This window comes from Arachis hypogaea, chromosome 3 (assembly GCF_003086295.3).
Source record: "Arachis hypogaea cultivar Tifrunner chromosome 3, arahy.Tifrunner.gnm2.J5K5, whole genome shotgun sequence".
In the NCBI taxonomy this organism is placed as follows: domain Eukaryota; kingdom Viridiplantae; phylum Streptophyta; class Magnoliopsida; order Fabales; family Fabaceae; genus Arachis; species Arachis hypogaea.
The window spans coordinates 5,141,972-5,161,596 of NC_092038.1; the positions used below are offsets into that span (position 1 = coordinate 5,141,972).

The 19,625-nt window shown below is 34.4% G+C and overlaps 2 protein-coding genes across 2 annotated transcripts; both read left to right on the forward strand.

The window, feature by feature from the left end:
- The first annotated feature begins 1,547 nt into the window (after positions 1-1,547).
- Positions 1,548-12,690, forward strand: LOC112771910 (uncharacterized). The gene is made up of 11 exons (XM_072230534.1): positions 1,548-2,122; positions 2,487-3,624; positions 3,820-4,080; positions 4,504-5,310; positions 5,407-6,099; positions 7,069-7,072; positions 7,359-7,875; positions 8,608-9,706; positions 9,810-10,079; positions 10,208-10,990; positions 11,078-12,690. The coding sequence occupies exons 1-11, from the start codon at positions 1,638-1,640 to the stop codon at positions 12,572-12,574; spliced, it is 7,554 nt and encodes a 2,517-aa protein (XP_072086635.1). The 5' UTR covers positions 1,548-1,637; the 3' UTR covers positions 12,575-12,690.
- A 1,680-nt stretch (positions 12,691-14,370) lies between these two features.
- Positions 14,371-18,321, forward strand: LOC140172931 (endoglucanase 5-like). Its single transcript, XM_072232272.1, has 11 exons — positions 14,371-14,649; positions 14,749-14,961; positions 15,254-15,454; positions 15,567-15,653; positions 15,751-15,915; positions 16,263-16,386; positions 16,502-16,665; positions 16,929-17,262; positions 17,352-17,396; positions 17,542-17,586; positions 17,780-18,321. The coding sequence occupies exons 1-11, from the start codon at positions 14,437-14,439 to the stop codon at positions 18,067-18,069; spliced, it is 1,881 nt and encodes a 626-aa protein (XP_072088373.1). The 5' UTR covers positions 14,371-14,436; the 3' UTR covers positions 18,070-18,321.
- Positions 18,322-19,625: the final 1,304 nt, after the last annotated feature.

A 19,625-nucleotide genomic window follows, 5' to 3' on the forward strand; every position in this document is an offset into this window, starting at 1 on the left:
AAGCCATTAGACCAATTTAATTAAACTTAATTACCGAAATACTTTTATTATATAATATCATAGTTAGATTAATATAATAACCGAAGACAATTGAACTACACATATTATTCACAATCTAATTTTAGTCATTTTAAAATTAAAAAATAATATATTAATCTTTTTAAAATTATATTCAAGGAATTGTTATATGTTTTGGCTGAAATCAATGTTTTAATGAAACAATGTATATACTCAAGGATTATTATTATTATTATTATTATTATTATTATTATTATTATTATTATTAGTAGTAGTAGTAGTAGTAGTAGTAGTAGTAGCAGCAGCAGCGGCAGCAGTAGTAGTAGTATTATTATTATTATAGTAGACACTTTTGCTTGTGAGTTTTTTTTTTTCTTGTTTACAATTTGCTTTATGAGTTTTTTTTCATAAAAGTGTAAGTAGTAACGTTACAATTTTTGTTAACTAGTGTCTAATATTAGTTTAAAATATTGGTTCTTTATACACATGTCCATTAAAGGCCCAAGTTACAAAAAGCCCATAAACTTAACCCTTCCCTAATTGCATCTAAATAACAATGCTTTCCAAGTCCAAAAAAAAAAATGCTTTCATTCATGATTGAGGCCTCTTTATAATTATTATAAACTTTGCGTAAGAATATAAATACACATACTAACCTGTACAATTGATCAACATCCATACATTTAGAATCAAATTAAAGTGTTCTTTAAGGATCGCTTGATACTTTCACCACCATAACCAAATCCTTATTATTTTTTCTTTAAGATTCTTTTTAGTTTTTTTTTACGACACACCAGATATTTGGATGAATTCTTTTAATGTATTATTTAAAAAAAAATTCACCTGTTTTTATGTTCTGTTTTTAAATATCTTTGTATTTTATTTTTTAATAATTAATAAAATATAATTTACTATATTAAAAAAAATTGCTATCTGAATCTCATAAAAATTTACTATATAATTTACTTTAGCTAAAAATAATAAATTTTATTCTGTCGCCTAACAATATTAAACTAATAACGGTAAATTAAATTTACTTTTGAAAAAGTACTCGTTCTTTAAATTAGTCCCCCAAAAAAATTATTTTAATTGAATTTGTTTTTTAAAGATTTTAAATTAATTGCATTAGTTATTTTATTATTTTTTTATTAATGATGTCAAAATTTGTTAATATGATATGTTAAGTGATACTACAACACACATAGGAATTTTAATTGACTACTAGTATAATAAATTTATGAAATTATATCAAATTAAAATTTAATTAAGAAGAGAACTTAAAGCATTGGAATTTTTAATTTAAGATTGATTTAATTTAATTTTATAAAGTTGTCGTATTAACTATCTTTTAATGTTACTTTATATGTCACATCAATAAATTTTGATGTTGAGAATGACAGATGCACTAAACTAAGTTAAAATATTTAGAAAATAAATTTAATTAAAAAAATTTAAAGATTAATTTAAATAATGAATAATTTTTTAAAACTAATTTCACTATTTGATCAAAACTAATAAAGATTAACGTTATACTTGTGCTTCATGAACTGTTGTTAAGTTAGAATTAGTGAAGTCAATTACTCTCATTCAACGTTCTGCTTGTAAATGCATTTACAGGGATGGCAAATCCAGCTTCAACTTCTGAGACCATGGCTACTAACTACGACATCTTTCTGAGTTTCAGGGGTGAAGACACGCGTCATGGATTCACAGGTCATCTCTATGATGCTCTCTGCCGCAACGGAATCAACACCTTCATCGATGATGAGAATCTCAGAACAGGAGAAACAATTCGACCTCAACTCCTTCATTCCATTGAAGCCTCAAAGATCTCCATTATTGTTTTCTCAACAAACTATGCAGCTTCAACTTGGTGCCTTGATGAACTCGTCCAGATCCTTCGGTGTCACAGGGAAAGGTACCAACTTGTGTTTCCGGTCTTCTACAAAGTAGAGCCCTCAGATGTACGGCATCAGAGGAACACTTACAAGGAAGCCATGGATGCTCATGAAATCAGGTTTGGTTGTCACTCTCAGAAGGTGAAAGAATGGAAGGAAGCTTTGGCTGAAACATCCAACATGAAAGGATTTCATTTAAAACAAGGGTAAGTAATAAATACCTTCTCCCCGATTGTTTTAGTGTCTAAACTCTAAATCACATTTTTAATTCTCTTATAATTGTGAGGATGGGTGGTAATGGTATGCTTGACTATTAATATAACTATACCATTATTAACTATTACAAATTGATATCCTTAATTTTCATTAATTGGTACTTCTATATTGATTTGAATCGCTATCTTGTGTACATGGTCATATAAGTGAAGATTGACTTATCAATTATTTTAATGTCAACTAAATAAATCCTTTATTAGAAGTTAGAACTGACTTATAAAGATTATCATTAAAATGTTGCATGATCATTCAATGACGAATCTCAATATTCGAAAACTGTTTGAACATCTACAGGTATGAATTCAAGTTTATTCAAGAAATTGTAGGCAAGGCATTGACTCATATACCTCCAAGACAATTGCTTATTGAGGATCATATGGTTGGATTGCAAACTCGAGTTGTAGAAGTGAAGTCACATCTATATTCTTGGTACAGGGTATTATCCAGTAGCGAATCACCCAAAACAAAGTTCTATAATAACAATACCATGTTGGGGATTGTTGGAATTGGTGGGAGTGGAAAGACGACACTTGCCAAAGCCTTGTATAACTCCATCTGCGACCAGTTTGAATGTGCTTGTTTTCTTTTCAATGTTAGAAAAATTTCAGATCAAGAAGAGGGCCTAGTACATCTACAGAAAATGCTCCTCTCAGAATTGCTTGGGGAGGAGAAAATCAAGGTCCGCAGTGTTGAGAAAGGAATCACTATGATCAAAGAGAGACTTAGGGAAAGAAAAGTTCTTATTGTTCTTGACGATGTTGATAAGACAGAACAATTAAAAGCATTGGCAGGAGAATGTGATTGGTTTAGTCAGGAGACTCGAATTGTTATAACAACAAGGGATAAATATCTTCTAACAGCTCATGAAATCGAAAAGATTTACGAGATGAAATTGCTAAGTGACCCTGAATCTCTACTGCTCTTCTGTTGGAACGCCTTCAAAATGAGAAGGCCCAAAGCAAACTATGAAGACCTATCCAATCAAGCAATACATTATGCCCAGGGTCTCCCATTAGCCTTAAAGGTTATAGGGTCTAATTTGATTAATAAAAATTTAGAAGAGTGGAAGTCTGCTTTGGACAAATATGAGAAGAATCCTCCTAAAGACATTCAAAGTGTTCTTAGAGTAAGCTATGATTGTCTTGAAGGCAATGAAAAGGATATTTTTCTTGATATAGCATGCTTCTTCAATGGGAAGAAATGGGAATATGTAAAAAATGTATTAGATGGATGTGGTATGTTTACAGAAGATGGTATTAGAATACTAGTTGATAAATCTCTCGTAACTATCAAAGATGGTTACTTGAGGATGCATGATCTAATACAGAATATGGGTAGAGAGATTGTGAAGCAGGAGGCACCAAAAGAAGTTAGAGACCGCAGCAGATTATGGTTTCATGAAGATGTTCTTGAGCTACTACCGGATGATAAAGTGAGAACTACACAAACTTTCTTTCTTATTTAGCTTTTTGACTTTTTCCTGTCAGATGCAGGGTATTCTAATTATTTGTCTTCCTCCCATCAATACACATTGGAAAAGTTCTGAAAAGTTTTGTTTTATTTTATTCCCCCTTCAAGCCTTCCTCAAAATTAATAACATTTAATGTGACATATTCTTATTTCACAGGAAAATAAAAAAATTGAAGGAATAAAGCTTGTTCAATGTGAAGAACATGATTGGACTGACACTGCCTTTGAAAAGGTGAAGAAACTTAGAATTCTCATTCTTCGGAACACAAACCTTTCATGTCGGACTATTCCTCTACCTGAGCAATTAAGGCTGCTTGATTGGAAGGGGTACCCTTCAAATTCTATTCCGTCCAACTTAAAAAAAATTGTTGCCTTAAGTTTACGTCATAGTCCTCTCATGTTGGAAAAGCCGTTTCAGGTACAACTAGTTGTCTGATTCCCTTCTTATAAAAGGTTCGCTTTTTATTGTGCAGACTACTTTCTTCTAAAACTCGAAATTTATACACAAGGATCCATTTAGACTATGCGTAATTCTTGTTAATTTACACCATTAGACAACTTTTTATATATTTATATTACCTTTGTGATTAATTTAGCAAATTTTAGAAAATTCAAAATGGCACCAATAATAGACAAATAATCCAAAGACGAGACTTGACTTATATTACAAAATTGTGTTATGTCAAAATAAAGTAGTGTTTAACATATTAAATCTCTTCCCAATTTTATAAAATTTTACATGATTAATCTATATGGTTAAGTGTCTCAATTCAATGGTTGGATTCGTGGAATTCATATAATATATTGTTACCTTTTTTAATTTATTTATTTTTGTTTGCAGAACTTTAAGCATTTGACTTACATGAATTTCTCCCATTGTGAATCAATCACTCATTTTCCTAATGTATCTGAAGCCCGAAGTTTAAGAAAATTGATACTCAATGGATGCATAAACTTGGTTAGGTTTGACGAATCAGTTGGATTTCTCCCAAACCTTACATATTTGAGAGCTTCAAAGTGCACTAAATTAAGAAAGTTTCTTTCAAGAATTTGTCTGCCTTTACTAGAGCACCTTTCCTTTAACTGGTGTCGAAGACTTGGACTCTTCCCAGACATAGTGGGAAAGATGGATAAGCCATTAAAGATTTGTTTGAAAGCTACTGCTATTCAAGAGCTTCCAGATTCCTTTGTTGATCTTGTAGGACTTCTCTATTTAGATTTGACAAGTTGCGAGAAACTTGGTTATCTTCCAAGCAGCTTATTTATGCTGCCAAATTTTGTCACATTGAAAGTTGGAGGATGCCCTCAACTTGGTGGATCATTTGCAAGATTCAGAGAAAGCCTTGCAACTACTGCAGAGTGCCGTCCAAGTTTAAAAACTCTGCATTTAAGCCATGCAAGTTTATGTGACGAAGATCTTCATGTAATTATGCAGAGTTTTCCGAACTTGGAAGTCTTAAATGTTTCATCAAACAACTTTGTATCTATTCCAGCATGCGTTCAAGAATCGTCCTACTTGACAAGTTTGGATTTGAGTTACTGCCTAAATCTTCAAGAAATTCCGGAACTTCCCTCTAGTGTTAGGAAAGTGGATGTGAGACACTGCAGTTTCTTAAGTGCAAACACAACAAATATGCTATGGGCACAGGTTTGTTACTTTGAAATCATTTCATATCTTTTTAACCAACATAATGATTAAAAAGAAGAGAGAGAAAAATACTGAAGCAATATATTTGATGTGTAGGTGCGCAAAGAGATACATAAATTACAAGTTGTGATGCCAACTTCCAATACAGAGATTCCAGAATGGTGGGACTATCATGGAAGTTGGCAGGGCTATCCACAGTACCTGAATTTCGAGGTACGTGGCAAGTTCCCTGTTGTGGCTTTGGCGTTTGTGTTTGGAGAAATGAACTATCAACCTGTTGGTCTGCACTTGTCCATTGACTCTAGAGATTACTCTGCATACCAACCATCGCATAATTTCACAGTTGCCGAAAATCATGTGTTGTTGTGTGACCTACGAGTATTGTTCAGTGATGAGGGGTGGAAGAGACTTGATGCACATGCTGAGCATGGTAACAAATGGAAGACAGTGAAGGTGAAGTGTGTACCAGACATCATCCCAGTTCAATGGGGAGTGTATGTTTACAAGGAAGAAACAAGCATGAAAGGTATCCGCTTTAGTGGGTCGCCAAAATACTGGTTGGAGAGTGTACCTCGTAGTCCAGGGAGTTTGACGAAGAAGAGATTATCTTCTGCTGAGGAACTTGCCATCATTGCTAGCTTCCCAGAAAGCCTCCAAACTGTGGTAGAAAAGTTGAAGAGGCTTATGGCTCCAATAGAAGAAGACCAATGCTTGAGCTTAATGCTACAAGACGGAGATGAGGAGGACGAAAATGAGGATGATGGAGAGGAAGGGGAGTCAGACATCGAAGCTTAGAGGACACTAAAGTAATAAGGTTCCCCCATAGAACACATGCATGTGGCCATGTTGCAATATAATGAGTTAACAAGGTTGGGTGACCAATTCTCTCTACACTTGGCCTGTTTAATTTTTATTCATTGGGTTATTAATTTGCATTTTCTGATGAAGAAAAGTTGTCTTTCTTTTCATTTTTCCTGTTCTATATACATATTAGGATAATCATTGCTTCTAGTTAGAATGCTTCTTTGAAAAAGATCTTGCCAACCTATCCTTATATTTGCATTTATGTGTTTTGTGGCTGGTTTAACTAACTTGGCCAGAACATACTTCAGAATTGTTGATTTGTTAGTAGCATTATATCATGATTCAGTGACGCTTTGACAAGTCCATTTCTCTGTATAGACTTGCGTTTTGCATTATTGGCTAAGCCGAACAAATACTTTCATATGCTGACTAATAATCAAAATTTCCGATTTCAAGAAATATATTTTGAATATATCAATTAAGTAAATTAGTAGATTTTTGTACGTTTCAAATGTGTGTGTATTTGTAAATTGAACAAGGAGGATCTCTTTATATCAATAATCGAATTAATAATTATCAATATCTTGACTTATTGAAGAGAAGAGAACCTTCACCCTGCATGCAGTTTTTTGTTAATCATTTTTAAATAAATGAATAAATGATCTCTCTCTCTAGAATGAAGTCTTTGATCAATTGAAATTTTGTACCTTATCCATGAAGAATACTATGACAGCATAACAACCATTGCAAACTTCAGGTATATGAAGTATAAAACAGAAATGTGTTATTATAAAGACTCCTAAAATAAACATTATTTAATAACACTTAATAATTTTGTTATATTTTAAGTCTCATGATTTATTTAGCTTGACCATTGTCCCAAAAAAATAACTTTGATCTTTTAACTAAAAAAATAATTATGTTATTTTTGTCATTAATAACTAAATTTTGTAGATCTGTCAGTGTTGAAGGTACATGGGCATTGATTCATTGTTCTTGGATGTTGGATGAACTCTACCAAACAGCATATGCCTCCAAAAGTTTATCTTGCAACAGCTGGTTGGCTAATACATACAAATCCATTGCCTTGTACAATCCAATATTTAAGTTGGTAAATCCGAAAGGCAATTCACTCATTAATATATAAAAATGTTTACATGGTGAGATGTGAATCATTTAAAGGAGCACATCATTACAATACTTTAACTTCTGCTTCTACTTACTGCTATTATTATTTTTATCAGTGCACATAGTGATGGCAAATCCAGTTGAAGAAATAGAAACTGGTTCTGAGACCATCAGCAACAGCAGCAGCAGTTACGATGTTTTTCTGAGTTTTAAGGGTGAAGACACGCGTTACGCCTTCACCGGTCATCTCTACTATGCCTTGTGCCGCAAGGGAATCAAAACCTTCATGGATAGCGAGGATCTGAGGGTGGGAGAAACGACTCGACCTCAACTCTTTCAGGCCATTGAAGAATCCAAGGTTTCAATCGTTGTTTTCTCCGAGAACTATGCAGATTCCACTTGGTGTCTTGATGAACTTGCCAAGATCCTCGAGTGTCAGGGGGAAAAGGGCCAGCTTGTGTTTCCCATATTCTACAAAATAGAGCCTTCAGATGTACGGCATCAGAGAAACAGTTATAGGCTTGCCATGGCTGCTCATGAAAATAAGTTTGGTTGTTACTCCGAGAAGGTGCAGAAGTGGAAGTCGGCCTTGCTTGGAGTATCTAACATAACAGGATATCATTTAAAAGAAGGGTAAGTAATACAATTACAGCGGTACAATGTGATATATACTTCAATTTCAATATGAAATATTTTTTCAGGAAAATGATATTGTAACTCCTACTTTTTATGAGAGAAATGTTAGGTGGTCAACATTTTTTTTTTTAATTTTTGTCTTGTATTTGAATAGATATTAGCCAACTCTCCATATTTTTACACTCTAACATTCTCCTTTGGGAACTGTTTTGTATGTCACTCTTTGGATCAAATTAGAAAGGGACTATATTATCTGACGGAGATAAACGTTGAAAATTGTTTTGTGTATTTTGAAATCTGATGGACTAAAATGTCGGAATTTAAAAACTTCATGGACTGATTTGGATAATTACTCACTACTTTTATGAATTTAGCTAATATATATTTTAAAAGTACATTTTAAAGTTATCATTTGAAAATTCAATTTATAAAAGAAATTACATTTTCAATATATTTGTTATATATATTAAATAAAAAAACTTTCATTAACGATAATCTTTATATGTACAATTTTATGAGCTAAATCATATTTTTATAATCCCTAATATTACATTTATACCAAAAAACAACCAGCAATAATTGTAGGAAAATTAAACATGTATAAACTATTTTGAAATCGCCAAAGAGAAAGAATATTAAAGATTTATCTGTTTTTTTTTTAGGAAAAGATAGAATGAACTTCATGATTTGAAAGCCATTTGTATGTTTTATCTGCTCTGCACTCTGCAGGTTCGAATTCAAGTTCATTCAAGATATTGTCTGCAAGGCCGCCACAAAAATTTCTCCTAAACAGATACCTTTGGAGGAGAATGTAGTTGGACTGCAGTTTCGAGTTGCAGAACTGAAGTCACTCTTAGATATTGAGTCTAACAAGAACACTTTCATGTTGGGGATCATCGGAACCGGTGGAATTGGCAAAACAACACTCGCTAAGGTTTTCTATAACTCCATTTGCAATGAATTTGAGGGTGCTTGTTTTATTTCCAATGTCAGAAAAGCTTCCAACCAAGACAAGGGGAGAATATTCCTGCAACAAAAGATCCTGTCAGATGCTCTTGGGGTGCAAAAGATCAAGTTGGACAGTGTTGAAAAAGGAATACATACAATAAAAGCCAATCTCAGCACAAAAAGAGTTCTCATAGTTCTAGATGATGTTGACAAGATAGAACAGTTGAAAGAATTAGCAGGAGGATGTGACTGGTTTGGTCTTGGGAGCAGAATCATTGTAACAACAAGAGATAAACATTTGCTGGTAGCTCATCAGATCAGAAGGATTTATGAAATGGAAATGATGAATGATCGAGAATCACTTGAGTTGTTTTGTCAGAATGCCTTCAAGATGAGTACTCCTGCTAGAAACTATGAAGACTTGTCGAATCGAGCAATACGTTATGGAAAAGGTCTTCCATTAGCTTTAAAAGTCATAGGCTCAGAATTGATTGGTAAAGATCTGCAAGTGTGGGAGTCTTCTTTGGACAAATATGAGAAGAATCCTCATGGAGATATCCAAAATATTCTTAGAATAAGTTATGACAGTCTTGAACGCAATGAAAAGGAAATTTTCCTTGACATTGCATGTTTTTTCAATGGGCAGAGATTGAAATATGTTAAAAGAATACTAGATGGCTGTGACTTTTACACAGACAGTGGTATTAAAATACTAGTTGATAAATCTCTCATAACCATTGAAAATGGTTACTTGAGGATGCATGATCTAACACAAGACATGGGTAGAGAGATTGTGAAGCAAGAGGCACCAAAAGAGTCTGGTGAACGCAGTAGGTTATGGCTTTGTAAAGATGTTCTTGAAGTACTAACTGAAAATAGGGTAAGAACTAAGAACATTACAGCTCTCTTTATTTGCTTTCTTTTTTGTTAGTGCTAGTACAAGAGTATGTTTAATGAAGTGCATATAATTACTCTTGGTAAAGGAAAATAGTAAAACTGAAGGAATGAAACTAGATTGCTATGGAGAAGTCAACTGCTGTGATGATACCTTGGAGAAAATGATGAAACTTAGAGTTCTCATTGTTCACAATGCAAGCTTCTCCTCAAAGCGTATTCGTCTTCCCAATACATTAAGACTTGTTGATTGGAAAGGGTACCCTTCAACATCTTTTCCAGCAGCAGGATTTAATCCCAGTAAAATTGCTGCCTTCAATTTAACTTGTAGTTCTCTTGTATTAAAGAAGCCATTTCAGGTACAATTGCTCGTCTTCTTTTCTTTGTAAAAAAAATACTTCATTATGATCTAGGGTTATTCGATTTTTAAATCTGAAATATTTTACATATGAATTTCTAAATGCAAATTCTTGTTAATGTTTTGCAGAAATTTGATCAATTGACTTACATGAACTTCTCCTATTGCCAGTCCATCACTCAATTTCCTAGTGTGTCTGGAGCCCCAAATTTAAGAGATTTGGTACTTGACGGATGCAAGCAATTAGTTAAGATTCATAATTCAGTTGGATTTCTCTCTAAACTTGTTTATTTGAGTGCTTCAGACTGCACTCAACTAAGGAGTTTTCTACCAGAAATCTTTCTACCATCTCTTGAATATCTTTCTTTTGACTTGTGTAAAAGACTAACGCATTTGCCAAGGTTGAGAGAAAACATGGATAAACTATTAAAGATTTCTGTAATACATACTGCTATTAGAGAGCTTCCGCTATCTTTCGCTAGCAGTCTTTGTGGGCTCGAATATTTAGACATGACAAATTGTAAGCAACTTCAATGTGTATTTACAGGATGGTTTCCAAAGCTTCGAACATTGAAGATTGGAGGGTGTTCTCAACTTCGGAAATCATTAAATGTAGATACATTTTTTCTTCTAGAATATCGTTTGATGAGTTTGCATCTTAGCAATGCAAGTCTATCAGATGATGACCTTGAGAAAATTATGCAGATGTTTCCCTATTTAAAAGACTTAATTGTGTCCTCAAACTGCTTTGAGAAAATCCCGTTTAAACACTCCTTTTTCTGGACAAGTCTTGATGTTAGTTACTGTCTAAGCCTTAAATATGTTTTAGCACTTCCTTCTAGCATTCAAAAAGTAGATGCAAGACACTGCAATTCCTTAAGGACATACTCATCATCCACGCTATGGTCACAGGTTTATTACTTTTAATTCCTCTCTTGTTTTCTTCTGTTTAGCAAAATAAGGCCCTTATAATCTTATTATCCCTGTCTGGGATCACAGATGCGCAAAGAGATAAAAGGATTGCAAATTGTGATGCCGAAGACACAACTTCCAAAATGGTTGGACTACTGTGACTCTGGAGGGATCCCCTTCTTATGGGCACGTGGCAGGTTCCCTGTAATGGCTCTAGTGTTGGAGTTTGGCAAAATGGACTACCAAGATATTAGTCTGCATTTGTTCATTGACGATGAGCATATATACAGCCAGCGCCCTCAAAGGCATAGTTTTGCTCTTGCAGAGGATCATGTGCTCTTGTGTGACCTGCGACTACTATTCAGTGATGAGGAGTGGAAGAGGCTTGATGTGCGTCTTGGACATGATAATGATTGGAAGGCAGTGCAGGTGAAGTGTGAAGCAGGCTTGAACTTAAGACAGTGGGGAGTTTATGTGTACAAGAATGAAACAAACATGGATGATATACAATTCCCGTGTCCTTATTATCATGAAGAAGAAGAAGAAAAGTCATTCCTGGAGGCTGTGACAACATCACCAAGTGATGAGATGGAGGAAGAAACTCTAGCGGCAGTCTCAAGTAGAAAGGAAGAATGGTCATCCCCTGAATTATCTGATGATGATTCAAATCATGATAATCGTTCCCCTGGAACTTGTAGCCTTTGTTGTTCGGCATTATTGTCAAGCTTCAAGAAGCGGCTTTGCTGTTGTAAGGTGAGAAGGGCGAGAAGTATTTCATGGTGGATAGTTTTATGGAATCAATGGAGACGGAGGCAGAGGAGGCTAAGGGAAGAGGAGAGAAACTGGGAAGAAGAGAGAAAAATGGAGAGAGACATGAGACGGCAGAAGGAGAGTATGGCAAATGAAGCAATGCAGAGAGATATGGAAGAGTTGTTGGAGAACATAATGGTGGAGGAGGACCAGCTGAAGAAAGAGAGATCAGAGACGTGTGAAAGTCAGAGAGAGGGGAGAGAAAGGGGACAGATTGAAGAGAAAGAGGACATGGAAGAGGAGGAGAGCAAGAGGTGGAGGGATAGAAGGCAGACAATAGAAGAGACATGGATAGAGGAAAGGCAGCAGAAGGCAGAGAAAGAGACATGTTTGAGTCAAAGAGAGGATATAAAAATGGAAGAGATTGAAGAGGTAGAGGACGTAGAGGAGGACAAGAGCAAGAGGTGGAGGGAGGGAAAACAAAAGATGGAAGAGACGTGGATAGAGGAAAGACGGCAGAAAGAAGTGGTTGAAGAGACGTGGATGGGGGAATTTGATTGGAGTGTGATGAAGATGGAGGTTGAAACGAAAAGAAGACGAGAGAAGATGAGAGAAAAGGAAGAAGAATGGAGGGAAAAGCAGTTGGATGTGACAAGGGCGATCTCTTCACATCATGCTCCTTTCTCACCAAACCTCCAAATTGTGGTGCAAAATTTGAAGAGGCTTATAACTGTCGGAGAAGACAGTGGCTTGGACAACAACCACGATTATAGCTCGGAGTGGTTTCCGGACAGGACAATATTAAGGCATCATGATGGGGAAGTGGAAGGATAGTCGCCTCAGCTTGAAAATTTTTTAGCTAATTATAACAGCATATGTAAGATGGAACAAAAATGTTATTCTTACACTAAAAACGTATTTGTATATAAATATATATGTGATTTAATTTATTTTGAATATGTATTTATATTTTAATATATATTTTATATTAATAACTGATTTTGATAGTTAATTTTGGTGTCTATGTAGCATAGTCAAAGAAAGAAATAAATTTCTCCATGACTACATTTTCAATTTCACGCTACAAATTTACTTATTTTCTTTCATTTTTATTCATTTTTTCCTTTGTCATTACTTTCACAATTCTTTAATTTTTTAAAAATATTATTTTATATTCTGTACAAAATTAATAAAAATAATACACAGAGATAAAAACATGTATTTTGTTTGTATAAATAAATAAACATAATATAAATAGACAGATGTTACGGTGGGTAAGCGGAGATTAATAAGATGGATGGCTTTGGTTGGCCCAATCGTCCGCGGATGATGGCTTCCGAGCTAGTTTGCACGTTGGAGCCTCCTTCCGACTTGTGCTCGTGAGGGAATGGGGGGTGGTACCTGCAAAGACACTCCGATGCCTAAGTTAGCAAGGGTGTGAGCAGGTCTAGAGAGTATTGGGCTTAGAGATACCTAAAGGGTGTCAGGGTATTTGTAGTGGTGAGCCAATAACTACCGTTGGAGTAGTGCCATATTTTGAGGGTGTTAAGATATGGCTTGATTAAAGTAGTTGGAGAGATTTTAGGGACAGTTACTCATTTGAATGAGTGCTTATCTGCCAGTTGTTCTCCGTCCCGACTTCTTGGGAGTAAGTCGGGTTTGGCACCGACTTCTAAGTGTGAAGGTTGGCGTTTAGTAAGGCTCGATCCTCTGGACTGGGCCTCTTATTTGGACCTAGGCCTTTATTATTGGGCCAGGGTAGGAACAACAGATAAACATAAATTTTGAGTAAAAAAAAGTTCCTTCACATTTGTGTAAAACATAATATATATATATATATATATATATATATATATATATATATATATATATATATATATATATATTGAACAAAATAAACATATTTTTAAACATGAAATTAAAAAATGAAAAGAATAAAAAAAATTGTAGATAATGGATGAAGAAGTGAAGAATAAGAAAGAAATAAAAAAATACTGTGGTGTTCGTATAAAAATATTAGAGACTTTTCCATTTCTAAACACCTACCAACTTTTCATTCATTTGTTTTCTGTGTTGCGACTAAATCCAGAGCCAAGGATATAGATAGTCAAACAATAGATGGTATTTGCATTGGGTTCCACCTCCCGTTCATTCTATTAAATTGAATTGTAATGCTAGTTGTTTTGCTTCTTTTTCTCTTTTTTTTTCTGTTTAGTCACCAAAAACAATACATGGTGTTTAATTTGTGATATATACTATGATTGGATAGAATAATTAAATATTATATTCTAGTAGTAGTACCTATAAACATTTGGCATGATATCCATATCCAAGTAAGGTTCAGATTAAACAATGTGAAGGCAGGGGCGTAGATATGAAATAGTGTTATATATTTGGTTATTAACAAGCACGTTAACACGTCAAAACGTGAGAACCTCTTCGTAGTGTGTAGTGTCCACAGTCCAATGTCAACGCCAATGACAACGTGATGCCTACCACATAGCATAACATAGTCTCAAATCCCTTGATCTTGATTAATGATTCTTCTTTCTTTCTTTCTTCTTTGTTGTGTTATATTATATATATAAGAAACTGTCATGTATTTGCAATGCATGCATAAGGGTGCAAGCAAGAAAGAAACATTGTTGGTTCATTCATTTGGTCACAGTAGTTCTCTTTCTCATTTTCTAACCATCATGAACATCTCTTTATGCATCATAACACTACTACTGTTGCACTTAGGCTTATTTTTAGGGGCAAGCTTAGCCTACTCCTCAAGCTTCAACTATGGTGATGCTGTTGACAAGAGCTTGATGTTCTTTGAAGCTCAAAGGTCTGGTAAATTGCCACCTCAGCAGCGAGTCAAGTGGCGTGGTGATTCTGGCCTCAATGATGGACTTTCACAAGGAGTGAGTTGTCCCCATGAATTGATTTTTGTATTTTTTGAGCCCCACTATGGATTTTGTTTGTGTTAAATGTTTTATATTATAGTTGTTTATGTTTTTCAGGTGGACCTTGTGGGAGGGTACTATGATGCTGGGGATCATGTGAAGTTTGGGCTGCCAATGGCATATAGTGTGACAATGCTTGCATGGGGAGCCATTGAGTTCAGAAAAGAGATCACTGACTTGAACCAAATGGGACACACTTTATGGGCCATTAAATGGGGAACTGATTACTTCCTCAAAGCACATCCTCAGCCTAATGTTCTTTGGGGACAGGTAAACTGCTACTGATAGTTTCTATTGTTTGTTGTTCGGTTATAAAATTTTGGATGCTAAATTACTTGTGACACAAGGTTTGTTGTTAAGATCAAACTATTATTTCAATTATTTCATAGCATTGTTTATAGGTGAAGACTCGTTTGCAGTTGTCTTCAGTAAAATTCATAGTTGAGAACTGTTAGATAACAATTTAGTCAAACATGTTAAATCATTTCATGATTCTCAGCTAACTACTTTCCACGAAGACAACTACATGCATTTGAATTTTGGTTTGCCATGGGAATTTCAGGTGGGGGATGGAGCCTCGGATCACTATTGCTGGGAGCGTGCTGAAGACATGACAACTTCAAGAACTGCCTATAAAGTTGATGAAGAGCATCCTGGCTCTGATATTGCAGGTGAAACTGCAGCTGCATTGGCTGCAGCATCCATAGCCTTCAAGCCCTACAACTCTTCTTACTCTAGTCTTCTCCTAATTCATGCAAAACAGGTAACCAAAATCACTTATACACTTGAAAGGAATACAAGACGCAACATTTAAAAGTTGTTTGATCAATCGTCAAAGGAGCTTTATTGATGTTCTTGTATATATTTTGTGGCAGCTCTTCACATTTGCAGATAGGTTCAGGGGTCTATATGATGATTCCATAACTAGTGCTCAGCAATTCTACACTTCTTCCGGTTACTCAGTGAGTAAACAAATATTTTTCTCTATTTTGTGTGTTTATAGTCCTATTTGTGTCTTACAATGCACAAGCCTAAATCAAATAACCTTTTGATGTGAAGGATGAACTATTATGGGCTGCAGCATGGTTGCATCAAGCAACTGATGATGAATACTACCTAAAGTATGTAGTGGACAATGCTGTGTACATGGGTGGAACTGGCTGGGCAGTGAAGGAGTTCTCTTGGGACAATAAATATGCCGGTGTACAAATCCTCTTGTCGAAGGTAATCAACCACTAGAATAATCTTTTCCTTCCCTATTTTCTTCTTGTTAGATGTATAACTATTCATGCATTTCTTTCCATTAGTTTAAGTTTTTAGAACAGGTGATTTCATAACATTATATCAGAGCTTCTATGGCTAAAAGGTCAAAAATTCGATCCTTCTTAGTCTGCAAAAAAAAAAATTCAGCCTAAGACAAAAACATTTTAGAAACCTATGCAAAATTCACTCAAACTGTAAAAGATACTCTTGCGTGAGGGGATGTATTATGATAGTTCTAACATGCAAATGTGTGTACCAATTATAGTTCAATAGAAACATGCAGATAAATGGTTGAATCCAATTTGCAGGTGTTACTAGAAGGAAAGGCTGGTTCATATGCCTCTACACTAAAGCAGTATCAAGCCAAGGCAGATTATTTTACCTGTGCTTCCTTGCAAAAGAATGATGGTTACAATGTCCAGAAGACTCCAGGTTAGTCACTAAAGGGTAACATCATTTCTAACTATTGCTTTATGTGTACATATAAGGTGTGCTAGTATACGTGCGATTTTTATAGATTCTATTGATGGAATTCATTGCTTAATAGGTGGTCTAGTATACGTGCGCGAATGGAACAACATGCAGTATGTTTCTTCTTCTGCATTTCTCTTGGTTGCTTACTCTAAGTATCTATCAGATGCAAAAACTCAGATTAATTGTCCAGATGGACAAGTTCAGCCTCAGGAGCTCCTCAATTTTGCAAAATCACAGGCATGTCATATAATTATATTCTATTGGATTTTTGTCCTACCAGTGTTCTATTATACTAGTATTTTGCTGGTGCATTTTGACTTTCTTTTGATATCTGTAAACTTGTTAGCTAACTGCTGGTCGAAAATAATAAATTGTGCTGGCCTTGTAACACAATTGTACTTTTTTTCTAATACTACTGGATTGAACCAATAACATTCAAGTCCTATTAACAATATCACAGCTAACTCTGCTACTGAAACTGTGGAATTTGGTTGACACAGGCTGATTACATCCTTGGCAAAAACCCTGAGGGTATGAGCTATTTGGTTGGATCTGGACCAAAATATCCTGTGCATGTTCACCACAGAGGAGCTTCCATTGCTTCAATCTTTTCTATTAGGTCTGAGGTTGGCTGCATCCAAGGATTCGAGGCATGGTATCACCGTGCCGAACCGAATCCTAACATCATCTATGGTGCCCTTGTGGGTGGTCCTGATAAAAATGATGAATTCTCTGATGACAGATCAAATTATGAACAAACTGAGCCTACACTTTCAGGATCAGCTCCTCTTGTAGGCATCTTTGCTAAACTGCAGAGTTTATATGGCAATTCAGGTGAACCATATTCTGCACTAAGCAATAATCTACTCACTTGTTTGCTTATTCCTCTATAAACCCCAAGCACTTTTTCTTAATTGTCACAGGTTACTACCATAAGGAATCATCAGTGCCCCACCCCAAAACACCAAGTGAGTAACAAAGTCAAAATAGATGATGAACTAGAACATTGTACAAAAGAATGATAAAACTATGACAAAATCAAAGAATTAAGTCTTCACTTTTTTTTTATGTTTATAGTCATCTATATTAATCTAACATCTATTGGCTTGACAGATACCACAAGCTCATGGAAAACATCATTGTCTAAAACATTAGAAGGTAAGGTCCTATATATATATGCCCTCTGCTTGAGTTGATTCATGTATTTGTGTATAAACATATGTATTAGTTAATTCATTTTCAATGTATTTTATATGAGCGACTGATTTGGTGACGGATTCTTTGTCTTCGTATAGCATGGTTGTTTTTTAATTGCAAACAATGAATGAAGAATGATAAGGTTATGTTACAGGTGCACCAATTGAGTTCCTTCACTCAATTACTAGCTCATGGACTGTTGGGGCTACAACTTATTACCGCCACAGAGTGATCATCAAGAACACTTCTTTGGAGCCAATAACAGATCTCAAGTTGGTGATTGAGAATCTCTCAGGATCTATATGGGGTCTATCTCCAACAAATGAGAAGAACATTTATGAACTTCCACAATGGCTCAATGTCTTGAATCCTGACTCAGAGTGTATGTTTGTTTATGTTCAAGAAGGACCACAAGCAAAGATCAGTGTTCAAAGCTTCCATTGATCATTTTTGGTAGAGAGGATTGGAAGTATAAAGTACATTTGATATCCTAAGCGGCCATATTAAGAGTTTCTTTTTTCCTTTTTTTTATACTTGTAATTTGACTGTTAAACTTCTGCTACTTCCATGATTGTAAATTTTTAATATCAACCTGTCAGATCATTACCTTACTACTCAAAGTAAAAAAAAAAAAATATTGAAATGTATAGTCTGCTATTACAAGCAATCAATATATGAAAACTCAGTTTAATTTGGTACACAGGTGGAAACTGTATAGTGGACTAAACTTGTGTCTTTTTAGATCCATTTCAAGTAACTAATGATCACATCAACAATGACAAGTGAATTTTATTGTAGAAATAAGTAATCTATTATCTATCTATTCTATATTGTTAAAATTGGGTTCTCTGTATTTAATAATAGAGTAATTAAAAGATATATTATATAATAAATCAGTTTTAATTTTATATAATTAATTCCAAACGCAATTATTTATTTTTAATTTAATTTCTTTCAAATAAAATTAATTTTAAAAATATTTGTTACTGGGCTAATGCACAGTTATTATTGTTAATATTTCAAATAAAGTAAGGTAAATGATTCAGAGTTGAATTTTTATATATATTCTTTGAAATACAAAATTCACCATAATAAGGTGGAGTAAAGAAACAACAAGAATACAAGACTATTTATAACTTTTATTCTTTTGTCACTTCTAATATTGTCATCAATAATTAAAAGAATCAACACAACTCCACTTTTTATAGTTTTTAAATAAAGATTTAACAACATTAACAACTTCTGACGCCTTATTCTGAAAGGTCATTTGATTTCTTTCTCATTAAATATTTCAAACAATAGCGAAAAATCTATCAACCACTTCTTGTTATAATCCTTTCTCATTGTTACTCTTGTCAAACTTTTAAAATGTTCCTTTATCGTATTTAGGATAGTCCATGAATGGCCACCATTATAAATCAAAACACATCACACCTTCCACGAAAACTCACAAACAACAAACAAATGGTATACACTCTTTACATCCTTACCACACAACACACAAATTGTCATTAGATTCAATTACATCAAACGTGCCTATCTTTGTATTAACTCTACAAATAATTAATACAAACCAAGTAAAAATTTCAACTCGAGGTGGAACCAGCCCATTCCAAATAGTTTTGGTGAAGCTATAACTTGATATATCGGTAATCTTTTTCCTGCAACACCTGTACAAATGAGTTAGTAGTAAACAATCCATTTTTATCAAATTTTCATACATTTGTATCTTTGCTTTCTCTTGTCAATTTGGCCTCTTGTAAAACACTATGTAGTTGGATGAGTAACTCTAATTCCCATTGATAGAGATATCTTCTTCATTGGAAGTTCTACACCCAATCTAACCCATCCTAAAACTCACATTCTGGTATAGTGGATCCTTTTTTGTTTGAAACCAAGAAAAATTTTGGAAAGAAAGACTTTAGAACACCACAATGTAATCAGTTATCTTCCTAAAATCTAATCATCCTCCCATCTCCTAACTCCATATACATACTATT